General features: G+C 40.9%; 1 protein-coding gene across 1 annotated transcript in view; it reads right to left on the bottom strand.

The window, feature by feature from the left end:
• Nucleotides 1-13,491, bottom strand: part of SEC24C (SEC24 homolog C, COPII coat complex component) — a 241,340-nt gene that overhangs the window by 117,168 nt on the left and 110,681 nt on the right. Inside the window, 2 exon segments of the mRNA XM_029608970.1 lie at nucleotides 210-337; nucleotides 11,394-11,505. Of these exon segments, the coding sequence (XP_029464830.1) occupies nucleotides 210-337; nucleotides 11,394-11,505 (240 nt within the window).

Raw genomic sequence — 13,491 nt, 5'->3', positions numbered from 1 at the left:
CTGTCCTGGCTCCCACTCTGCAGCCAATTCTAACCTACCGGTTCCCTCTGCCCCTCCTTATCTGCGCCAGCTAGGTAAGATTCTGGGAAGGACAGACACACTTATCCTGCAAAATTGCAACCCTGTGGGGGAAAGGCAGAAAAACCTTCCCATCAGCTACCCGAGGACTCCTGACAGTTTGAAGATTCTAGCATTAGGATACTTCTCACCTCATCTGGTGGCAGCGTGGCCAGCGGCTTGATGACAGCAGCCAGTGGAACCTGAGATTGCTTTGCCATATCTGAGCTAGAAGGGATATTGTAGGATGTACATCTTATGTATCGGGGACTTGCATTTCCTAGAAGGAGAAACAGAGAAGTAAAAAGCATGGAGAATTTTGCCAACATTACATTGTAACGTAGTTTGCAATTTTGAGAAGTTTGTGCCTGTGAGCACATTGTGTTTATGTATCATTGACATCCAAAACAATAAAACTTTCAATTAAAAAAAAAAACCAACAAAAATGAACATACAAAAAATAAAACTGCAAACAATAAAAAAAAAAAAAGTAAAAATGCAGTATCTCTGCTAATTGTGGTATGTTTGAGTGCAAGCCACGTCAACTCACAGGTTCAATGAGTTAGTGAAAATTTTTTTCCCTATAAAAAGTATCCCATGGGGGGGGGGGGGGGGGGGAGAGTGATGTCATCCAAGCAAGATGGATGTCTAAATCCAGAGCTCTTCAACCTTCCCCACAATTTTAGCGTTTATTGTCCTTGCTTCACTAAGGTACATCAGCTAAAGTGAAGCGAAGAGAAGGAATCTGTGAAAGCCATATCGAGCCGCAAAAAAACTGGATTTAAAACAGTTTTCCTACAATGGTAATGGATCTAGATTCTGGGCCTTGTACAGCGCCTGAGAATATGGAGAAAGAGGCAGACATGGGTATTGCCAATAGTAGCCTTTACACAGATGCGGGTAAAGGTGATATATTTACCAAGAATGATTTTAAAAAATGGTTTGAAGAGATCCAGACTGACATTCGCTCCTTTAAGGATGAGCTCTGAGAGACAATCTCTGAATTTAAAGCAGACTTGAATGCTTTTGGCAAGCGGGTGGAAGTCATAGAAGTGCAGATTGAGGCGCAATCCACCCAAGTGAAGCATTTGCAAAAAGAAGTGGTGGAGTTGAAAAAAAACAAATGAGGATTTGAGTACTAAACTCTAGGATCTGGAAAACCACTCACGACGGTCTAATAGCTTAAGAGGATTGCCAGAATCAGAAGATTTTGCAAATGCAACGCAGGTATGGGTAAAATCTACGGGGCCATTTAAAATAATGAAGTGTTTAAAATAATGAGAGGTCTAGAAAGGGTAAATGTGAATGTTATTTACTCTTTCGGATAATAGAAGGACTAGGGGCACTCCATGAAGTTAGCATGAAGCACATTTAAAACTAATCGGAGAAAATTCTGCAAATACAGAGTCGAGTGAGAAGTGTGGAGATTCTGACACTGTGACAGAATGGGCGCACAGAGCGCTAGGCTCTTCTCCTCAAAATTACCCACGAGATATTATTGCTTGGCTGCACAGCTACTTATTAAAGGAGGAAGTAAAGCAGGCAGCTCACAAGATGGGGACTATATCATGGGAAGGCCACTCAATTGCTATCTATAATGACCTTTCTCCTGCCATGTTGAAGCGAAGGAGGGATCTGCATGATGTGACTGATTTTGCGACGTGAAAATATCCGTTATAAGTGGCTGTATCCCTGCGGTATGACGATTACAATAAGTGCGGTGATTTTCTGAATAAAAAAAGTAGAAGCAGCTTATTTAATATTGCAAGCTTCGAGTATTTCAGTCCCGTCAGAAGTAAAGGCAGGCGGAAGTAAGATGGCAATGGAACCACCAAAATGGCAGCGTGTCGGCAAAGGGGGTTGACAATTAAGGAGGAATTCGGGGGATTCATTCACACAAGCTTCTACGCTTGCTCAAAAAAAGCAAATACTCCTTTCTACATGATCCAGGCAGGTATTATAATGCCATAAGAATGGTAATTGCTGTCCATTTGCTAGAGAGTATGAGTGGGGTTAAACAAAATATTGTTAATCATTTTCATTCATGGTGAGATCATATGTAAGTGCTGAGGTTATCTGTTTAGCTTTAATGTATTATCGGGTGAAGTTCTTCATATAATATTATACCTGATGGTGGAAGGGTTGGGTGTGGAATGCTCATTCCTCTGAGTAGAGGAGTCTACTAGGTGTTAGTAGACTAGGGAATGTTGGGTAGTGAGATGGAAGGGGGTGGGGGTGGGTTTGAAATATAAGATGAGGTCTGATATAGGTATAGAGGGTAAGAAAATACAAAGAAATGTTGCCTGGAGTGAGCGGACAACTGAGACAGTGAGGGATCCCAATGGATATTTGGAGCAGAGGTACGGGGAGAGTGGTAATGGCTATGCATATTAAGTTTGTGACTCAATGTTAAGGGATTGAACTCTCCTTTTAAGCACCAAATTATGTTTTCTTGGATTTAACCAGGCTTAATACTACTGTGGCATTCATACAAGAAACTCACTTAGAGGGATGAATGTTTACTATCATCTAGAGCAGTGGTTCTAAACCAGTGTGTCGGGACTCACTGGAGTGTCACCAAGGGATGGAAGGTGTGTCACCAAATATTTGACATAGCCGTTATAAAGATGTCAGACAATTTCAATAAAATGCCATTTACAAAAAAAAATTTGACATAGCAAGCCTATGCTTTAACAGCCACATGTGCTTGCTGCTTGAGGAGAGTGCTGAGTAAGGAGCTGGTGCTTAAAATTCCACATCACTGCTCCCTGTATCTGCTTTTCCCTCAACCCTGTCAATCACTGCCTCCACCAATCCAAACCAGACATTTTGCAGGCATGCTGTATCCTGCCCTGCCATCCTGCCACACCTACCCCTCTCCCCTGCTTCTTGAAGTTTCAGTTTCTCTGTATGCTTGTTTATAATTTATGTTCTTTTATTCTGTATTAGATATGAGTCAGTCTGCATGCTGCATGTTTGACAGATGTGAGAGATTCTGCTAACTAGGGTGTAGATTCAGTGTAGGAATCTAGAGCAGTCTGGCTTTCTTTGTTTTTACAATAAGTGTACTGTGTTCTATATTTGCAGTCTTGCTTTTTCATAGGTAAGATTGTTGCTGTTCAAGTCCTGGGTATTAGTACTTTTTTGGTATGCTATATAATTTATAAATGTCTATTTAGCAGATTTTCAAGCTATTTCGCAAAATGGCTGGCAGGGGATATCAGAATTTGAATATATATTTTGTATGGTGAGTTGAAAGGGGAAATTTCTTAACTCTGCTCCAGAAGAGGTCAGAACTTTCTGAGGTTGACAATGAAATGCATGAGAGTTTGTCTGTAATGAAAAACTGTGTGCTGTATATGCATATCAGTCCCAGATGTCTCACTGATGCAGTAAGACAAGATTACATTTTTTGTGAAAAAAATAACATTTCATAATATTTTATAAGCAGTTATTGTAATTATAGAGTATGTTATATTTCTCCATCATTTTCAACAATAAAACAGATGATTTGTTTTTAGTATAGCTGTTAAATGTAGTGTGCAATAGGGGTGTGCATTCGTTTTTGACGTATTGTGAATCCGCAACGTATATGCCATATTCATTGTATTCGTGGGGGTTCCGAAATATATGGTGAACCCCCACGAATACAACGGATCACCAACGAATAGGCCCCCACCCTCCTACCCCCCCCCCCCCAAGACTTGCCAAAAGTACCTGGTGGTCCAGCGGGGTTCCTGGAACGATCTCCTGCACTCGGGCTGTCTGTATTCAAAATGGCGCCGATAGCCCCTGTGACTTAGTAAGGACAAAGGCTATCGGCGCCATTTTGAATACCGGCAGCCGACGACCCGCGTGCAGGATATCGCTCCAGGACCCCCGCTGGACCACCAGGGACTTTTGGCAAGTCTTGGGGGTCTCCTGACCCCCCCACCTTTGCCCTTACTATGTCACAGGGGCTATCGGCGCCATTTTGAATACCGGCAGCCGACAGCCTGAGTGCAGGAGATCGGCTCCAGGAACCCCGCTGGACCACCAGGTACTTTTGGCAAGTCTTGGGGGGGGGGGGGGGGGGGGTCAAGAGGGTTGTAGTTAAATAACTTTAAAGAGTTGGGATGGGGTTTTTTTGGGGGAACAAATGTATTTTTGACATATGAATGGATCGGGGGCCCCCCCCCCCGAGAACGGATGCAACGGATTTGGGCCCCTACAAATCCAAATCCCAAATGGGACGAATCCGTCCCTGCTGCACATCCCTAGTGCCTCCCTCCCATTCGCCATTGTAAATAGTATTTTATTTATTGTATATAGTAATCTATCTTCGTTCTCCCCCTCTTATTTTCCTTCTCCAAGTTAAGGCAACCTTGTTAGAATGTAACTTTTATGCTCCCTCAAACTGTCACTTGTTATATGGTTGGTTATAGTTCTGCTTCGTTCGATGTAAACCGAGTTGATTTGATCTGTATCAAGAAAGTCGGTATATAAAGCCTTAAATAAATAAATAAGTGTGCAATGTGTTACACACATGAGCATCATCTGTCAGGTGTGTCATGACTGAAAAAAAGATTGAGAACCACTGATCTAGAGCATTTCCATACCAGTATTTTGCATCTTGTTCTCCTGGGAATAGGTATGGTGGGGTATAGGTATGGGGTGTTTTTAGCTGTTGATGCAAAGAAAGCAATTGATAGAGTCCATTGGCCTTTTCTATTTTTTGTTCTGAAGAAGATGGGGCTGGGTAGGCATTTCTTGACATGGATAAAAAAGCTACATAAAAATCCTGAAGCTTCTTTAAAAATAATTGGAGGATACTCAAAAAAAACATTTCTAGTGAAGAGAGGTACGAGGCAAGGGTGTCCTTTTTCACCTTTATTATTAGCAATAAGTGTTGAACCATCAGCAGCAGTTATTCGTAGATCTCCAAATATCTCAGGTATACAATCTGGGAAAAGGCTTTGTAAGATATTATATGCAGATGATACGTTCACATTGGCAATCTGGTAACTTCTCTAAAGGCAGTGGTAAAAGAATAGTTGAAACTTGGATTAGTCTCCGGGTTCAAGATAAACATAGATAAATCTGAGCTATTACCACTTCATGCTACTAATGTTAGGTCTCAATGTCTGAAAGATCATCATTTCAAGTGGAGCAAGAAGCAGCTTAGATATATAGGACTAAATATTAGCACTGACTTTAAATATTTGTTTACATGTAATTATGTTTCCTTATTACAATCTTTACCTCAGGATTTAGAAAAGCGGAATAGATACACAATTTCTTGGTTAGGTAGGGTGATCACTATGAAAACGAATTTTTTACCCAGAATTTGTTACCTTTTTCAGACTCTTCCATGTATTATTCCTGATTCCCATTTTAAGAATATGCAGAAGATCTTCACTTTTATTTGGAGAAGGTGAATCCCTCCCTCCCCCCCCCCCCCAGGGTGGCAAAAGGGGGGTTTTATACAAATCTAACATATATTGGGGATTGGGAGTCCCATATATAGTGAAATATTACTTGGCCTCACAACTGCTATCGATAATAGAAAGTCATATTGAAAAGAAATAGGAAACAATGGGTTGATATTGAGCAAGAGTTAATAGGCTCAATACCGATACAATATGTGTTTTGGTTAGGTCGGGGTGGGATAAGGGAAGTGATATGGAAATGGCCATGTTTGTCCTGTACTCTAATGATTTGACAAGAGTGGAGAAGTAGAATAACTAGGAAAATGGAGTATATTACATGACTCCTATTAGATGTAACCCTTCCTTCCCAGTGGGACAGGACCACAAGATTTTTAGTAACTGGGAGAAAGGAGGGCTATGCAGATTAGGTTAGGTATGGTCTGGAAAGGAGAGAGCTGGTTTTCAGCACTTAAGGGATAATTTTGGGGTGCTGCAATCTGACTTCTTGGGGTATGCACAATTGAAACATTTTGTAGTGTTGGCAGAAGTCAAAAGGGACCTTCTGAAGGACTGCTCTCTTTTTGAAGGGTACTGTACACATGCCCGTAAAATCACAGGCATGATCTCTAAAATATATTCTATATTAAATAAGGATAATTGTTCTGATCTTCTTCCAGTTGGTCATTTGGAATATTATATATTTGTTGCAGCCCGCTGCACACTGGCCAAATATTGGAAGACCACCACTGTACCGCATGTCTCGGAAGTCCAAAATAGGGTGGTCTGTCATCTATATTTTGGGGAAAATAACGGCATGCAAACACAAACGTCTTCCCCAATTTCATAAGACATGGGCGGCCTACGAAGCTTGGAAGACGACAGGAACATGATCATCCAACGCCCTAAGGCCCAGTAGTGCTCGCAACAGTCTGCAATGCTGAAGTTGCGGAGGGAACTTTGGCCCTATCGCATAGGTGTATTGATTATTGCTACTCCATAATGAACACATATACGTTTTGCATTGGTTTTTGTATCTGAATATCAGTCAAGAGCATGGGGAGGGACGGGGGGGGGGGGGGGGGGGGGGGGGGGAACCAGGTTTGAAAAGGGAGCAATTGTACTTCAATGGCGGAGGTGTCTTTATGTACAGAATTGTTTATTTGACGATTACCACTGTGGTGGATGTTCATGATGTTTTTTCAACTTACTGTTACTTTTGCTTCTAATAAATTACAAATGATAAAAAATAAATAAATAAGGATAATTGTTATATAGCTAAACACCTGCAAGCCTGGGAGTCTGATTTGGGAGTGAAATAGGTAGAGCGCACAATTTGGATGCACTGCGCACATTGACGGTCCTATAGCGCAGTGGTTCTCAACCTTTTTTCTGACAGATGGGTCTCACATGCATGACACACTGAACACATGATCATCACGGGGCTAAATATAAACATATACTCTGTATCTACAGGATCCACCCTGACCCCCTAACAATGGCTACAGAACTAGGACATTCCCCGCTCATATTTCTGGTGTCATCTCAATAACAGCAACATAAACACTCTCTCCTACCAGGTGCAATAGCCCTCCTTATGAAAAAATAGTAATTTACCATCAATGCATGTTCTATTGAGAAAACACAACAAATAATATTGATACAAATGCCTACATGCTAGTAAAATATTTCACCTCTGTCACACACACAGAATTGATCTTCACCAAGTACAGAAAGACCACAAATTACAAATATGGAAACAGAAACTGGAATGGAAACACAAAAAAGCCACTCTGCATTCTGTGCAAAACAGAAATATAGCACCTAACAGACTTCCAGGACCTGCAATAATGTACATAAATTAATGCGCAGAAAATTACACCTGCATTATGGAACTCAAACAGTAATAACCCCACCTATGAAAAGGCAGCACTGCAAAAATTACACCAGGCCCTAAACACCCAATATACCTCCTATTAGGAAAACAGAACAAGTCAAGCTGCTATAGATCCCTACCAAGAAACTACAAGCTCGCAGAACACCCTTAGCTGGGTCACACACGCAGAACACACAGACCCTCACCAAATACAGAATAAAGTGACCATAAAGCTGTTTTTGTGTTGTTGCACTGCATACAGAGTTTGGCTTCTTGCTGTTTCCAGTTCAGTTTTTGTCTCCACATTTCTTCGTATACATTCCTCGAGAAATATAAAATAATTCTAAAACTAGAATATAATAAATGTTTCAAAACAACTGATAAATGGAACAACATCCAATCATTAAACATTTTCAAAATTATTACAAATTCTCCAAACACCAATAATTAAAAATGGCAGTCAATCAAGAAAGATAAGCTTAAAAAGCCACCTTTACTACCCTCTCCAGTAACTCTCCTATTCCTTTCCCTTGTAGGCCAATAGCATATATCAGAAGCAGCAAGGGCTGCTGAAGCTCTGTCCTCATGTTCTTCTTCCTTAGAGCCCATGACTAGTCTATTTCACACACACACACTTTCTCTCTCTCACACACATACAGTCACCTCCTTGACCAATGTCTCTTTCTCTCACACACATCAGTGACTTTCCTGAGCAGTATCTTGCTCTCACACATTTTCTCTCTTACACACATTCTCTCATACACTTACACACATGCTGGCTCACTGTCTCACACCCCCACCCCCACCCACAGCACACATGGCAGCTATAGCACAAGGTAGCCGGTATGCTGCTATTAAAAGCAGAGTCCTGACAGGCTAGAAACTGCAGCAGGAATGACCTCCCCGCCCCGCAGTGGTAAGAAGGCAGCACTCAGCTGCTATCACGGCACAGAGCAGTCATCCTAGAATGTAATTCTATGCTTTTTCTTCTCCCCACCTCAGCCTTTTATTTTTTTGCAATTTGATTATTTTTTTTATGTTTTCTTGCTGGTGTTACACTGGTGAGAGAAGGGGAGGTCAGAGCCAGGACGGGGGGAGGGGGGCAGCGGCACCATACTCCTGCAGTCCCTGGCAAAGTGACCAGCCAGCATCGATCTTCGGGTCCGGGCGGATGATGGACTGCTTTCCCCAACAGCTGCACAGCAGGAAATCCCAGCGGCCACATTCTCAGCCGACTGCTCTGTGCCGCGATGATCGCAGCACAGGCAAACTGCTGAGTGTAGCGGGGCCCAGGAGAGCCTTGGGATGCAATTTCTGCAGCAGCAGCACACACGCATGGCCTTTTCTTCTTCCCGCGTGCCCGGTAAACATCACTTCCTCTTCAGGCCACAGGGGCGGGAAGAAGAAAAGGTCATGTTCCTGTTGCCAGCTTCCACAAACAAAGCTGCTGTTCCTCTCGGGGCTTGAATGTGCTGATAGCCCGGGCAGGAACGGCAGCAGTGTTTGTCTCGCTGAGGTGAAGGGAGAAGGGGGGGGGGGGGGGGGGAAGAGCAGCGGGTGCCTTTAAGCTTATTATCTTGTTCTACCAGTTAAACAAGATGGTTATGAGGGCCAAGTTGGGGACCTTAAACTTCCTTTGACTTTTTAGATGTGTCCAAAGCCTTGGAGAACAAGGAAACTGAAGCTGTTGAATTTTCTGCACTGCACAGTCACAAAAAGTATCGCTTGTACACATCCACAAGTGCTCTTCACCAGCCAACAAAATTATTGTATAAGCCGAGACCACATCAGCAAGCCTTCGACGACGTGCTTAGTGTCAAGCTAAGCCGTCCGGTCTTCTCTATCATTTGCGGTCCGGCAAGGAAAGTATGATTAGCACTATCCAGTGTTCACAAATGGATACATACCTTAGACACAGTCCACCCAGCTGGTTTGAATAATATGCTTGAATTGAATGTTTTTTTGCAAAGCCCATCTGTTTTCTGACCTTTTCTTCACTTAGTAGCTTTGCCGCTGCAATCATGGCGTCTAGTAACCAAGGAGATGCGACTCCTGATGATGTCATCACGCCCTAAAATAGTGGGCTATTTAACTTTCCTGACTAGTTTGATGCGGTCTCTAGCCCGACACAGTTAGTGATTGATGGAGACTCAGCGTTCCTCTCAATAAGGTTGCAACACCAATCAAAAAGCTTAGTACTCTTATATTGTTTTGGAAAATGAAAAGTATATTGATATGCCTCTGTTCTTTGTTTATAGACTTTATATTACATTGGCTCCTGATGAAGCAACTATGTTGCGAAACACGGCCGCTGTCGAGTCAACTTTAAATTGACATCTGGAGATTTATAAGCATCAAGCAGTAATAGAAGTAACACGGGCATAGACAAAAGATTTGAATATTTTGTGAACACTGGATAGAGCTAATCATATTTTCCTTGCCGGACCACAAATGATAGAGAAGACCGGACGGCTTAGCTTGACACTAAGCACGTCGAAAGCTTGCTGATGTGGTCTCAGCTTATACAATAATTTTGTTGGTTGGTGAAGAGCACTTGTGGATGTGTACAAGCGATACCATTTGTGACTGTGCTGTTTTGATATACATGTTCGCACCGAAGCTCTTTGTTTGTTAGAATTCTCTGCACTTACATTTGTGTTGGTACCAGATAAGGAATGGGTTTTGAAATTTTTTTCCCGTTATAAAGATATTCTGTTTTTTTTAATTCAAAAGTTTGTTTTCCCAGTAGTAGCTAAAATTACTTGGAGGAAAAGAAAGCAATTTCTTTTTATGCATCCTCAGGTTTTGCAGCTTGGAGTCACTTTCTCCCTGGAACCACCACCACCTTTGCAAGTATGGGGTTAAATATTGAGGTCCAAACTACTATTTGTTTTTACCTTCCCCAGTTTACTACCTTCTTGGGTGTCAGGAGAGGATTAGCTGGAGATCCTACTTCAACACCTTCCCCTCTATTGTCAACTTGAAGGATTTTTCTCTCGCAACGAATGTAATAAATGACCATTTCTGTTTGTTTCTTTTTTTCTCCTCAAATTAGCTTTGTTTACCGCATGCCTCCTGTATATTGTGGACTGACATATTATGGAATTTCCTTTGGTGCTTTTTCAAAACCAATTTTATTCTTGACTTATAATGTGGAAATTGATAAATAAAAAAAACCCCTAAAAAAAAAAACAGCATCCCATGCTAAGCTAGTATTCATATACAGCTACTCCCTTAAACTACAAACAGCAAATGGAAAAACTACATGGTAGAATACATGCTTTATGCAAATTTGTACCCATCTTTTCCCTTCCCCTCGGAGGCTGGGCTCAATAGGACAACGGACCAGACACAGTCAGGATAGGGGAGAACTTTGAGTGAGATGCAATAAGACTAAATTTGTGATATTTGATTATAGATATATGCACTTGCTGAAAGTCCATCTCTTTCAATGATATCCATATAATAAGGATACAACTCTCCACAGAAATTAAAAAAAAAAAAAGTACAAAAAGTCATTAAATCTGATAGTCGCAGGTTGTTGTTTTTTCACACATTTGTCTCCTTCCACATTATTGTACTTTTTAATTTCTCAAAAACATGTGCCTTATTTTATGATTTATTAAATTAATTTAACTCATGCTGAGTTACATTCAGGAATAGTAGGTATTTCCCTGTTCCCAGAAGGCTTACAATGCTACTTCATTTTTTGTAATATGCGGTCTGATATTTTCCCTGAAGTTTTTCCTGGGATATATCCTTGGCAGTATGGACAGAAAGAACTGGGCAGACTGGATAGGTTGGGCTGGATCTCCTGCTGCCATCATCTACTAATGCTATTACAGATAGAGTTAGCTCATAAAAAATCTTTATCTCAAATTCCCCCCTCCTGGTAGCCTTCTCAGATTAGTTACAATACTGCTTAAATGGACCCTCAGTACAAAACATTTTTCTCATACACACAAAATGGGAAAACCTTTTAGTATATTGGGCCATCACTGGAACCTGCAATGCTGGGAAAAAAAAAATCAGTTAGCTAGGTCACACATTTTTACCTTGATCTTTGACCTGGAAGGTGGTGGTAACCAATGGTGGGACTTGTCCTCTCACTCCAGTGACAAACGGATCTGATCCACGATTGTTTCTGTCATCTTCAATCACCTGAATCTAGAATAGAAGAGAGTTTGAATTTCTAGCACAGTTATGATGGATACAAATATATCTCCAGGAAAAGCTAACAAGTGGTAAAAGCTCAAGGCTCACTAATTTAATGAGGGTGGCTTAAAAACTTTCGGAAATGATGCAGGATGGTTTTATTATCATCAATGGAATAAGGTGGAATGCTTTCTGTTCTTCTCTTTCATATTCACTTTCCCAACCCTTTGCACTGTTCTGTAATATCCCTGTGCACTCTATAGCTTCAAAGATGAATTTTCATCCTCATAGTACACAAGATAGAGGCAAATATGATTACTACTATAGGCATCTCCTTAATGGAGCAATGGGATGGCAGATGGATGTGAAAGGCTTATGGCTACAAACCAACATTCCAATATTTTCCAGGGAAGAATGAAGACAAACTACTTAAAAATATTTGTAAAAAGTGGTCCTTTCAGGAGGTAATTTAGGTATTTAAATCCATTGATGATAAGCTCGCAACACAAACAAAACTACTCAGGAGGTTGTGATATTTCACTATGAGGTGCCACAGACATAGGGTAAACATCAAAGACTGAATTATAAGGCAGATCAAAGTATAAATTTATAATCATACAGAGAAACAAAAGTCAGCTCCTCCTCTTAACAGATAGATGCTCTTATTATACACACTGAACATTCAGCATCTGTGATAGGGAATTTGGTGCAATTAGTTGACAGTCTCAGTAACCAGGTATTCTTAAGTACAGGTTACGCTGCATACGTAGGGTGTGTGGCAATGTAAACTAAAATAAAGCCTCCCACATCAAGGCTGCTGGCCTGCTTTCACCAAATAACATACAGTACATACACTCAGCATTCCCAGAGACACTTACAGTGGTCTACTACACTCCCCCACCCCAGGCTCATGCCCACAGATGGACTCAGGAAAATGCTTAGGAATTGCATTACAGATTTAGAAAGATCCTTTCCAGAGCACTGTAGCACCTCCTAACACTGCTGCATCAGCTGGAGTTAATGACGACCAACAAAAATCATACACCTAGCTTCAGCTGATTTCCAATGGAAAGGATATTCAGAGGGGTAACAGATTAAGCTCTGTCCTCAGAGAAAACTAATTTTCCCCTCAAGCATTTTACAAGGCATATACATATTTTAAAGCAATCACATTCTTTATATATATACCTTCAAATTATGAAAATGATTACCAATGTTCAATTTAAAATCAGTAGCATAGCAGGAATGCAGATAATGCAAGAATGCCAGGCTCCCTTGAGCTTGGTTCCTCCTCTGGGTAAAGGACAGCACACAATAAATGTATTACAGAATACTGAATGTTCATACACTCCCTTCTCTTCTATATAATATGGTACACGACTCCCTTCTAGGAACTCAGTTCAAGAATGAATGTCCTAGCAACAAGCATCCCAAACAGCAAAATATTGACTATTGCCCTGCATTACGGAATACTGTCAAACACACAGCTATTGTACTGCATATAAATGTGATGTGCTACATTTGGGCACATGAATAAAGAAAAACATCTGACAATACACACAAATATGGAATGGGTTGCAGTGTGACAGTGTAAGGTTACTACCATATTGAGAAAGCAGTGATGAATAGGAAATCTGGACAATATTTCCAAGAAGTCACATCTTAAAATCACATTTCCCCTTTGAACTACAGAAGTCTAGTCCACATAAGTTTTCATGAAATCTTATAACAGAATGGAAAAATACATTAACTCTATTCCTTTATGACCTATGCTTCTGAAAGATGGTCAAATCTGAATTAGAAATAAATAACTTACTCAAAACACTGTACAGTTTATCACCATTTACAATGCTTTTAAGAAATACAGGCTGGTGTTTAAGGGGGAGGAGTTGGTTACCATGAAAACAGAATATTAACTTTTGATGCAGAAAGGATTTTTTTGAGCACATTAGAATCTTCTGCACAGTCATGTGACTTTCTCAAGACTATGTAATTGAA

This window comes from Rhinatrema bivittatum, chromosome 7 (genome assembly GCF_901001135.1).
Source record: "Rhinatrema bivittatum chromosome 7, aRhiBiv1.1, whole genome shotgun sequence".
NCBI lineage: Eukaryota > Metazoa > Chordata > Amphibia > Gymnophiona > Rhinatrematidae > Rhinatrema > Rhinatrema bivittatum.
The sequence above is the reverse complement of the archived record's forward strand: the minus strand, read 5'-3'. Positions and strand labels throughout refer to the sequence as shown.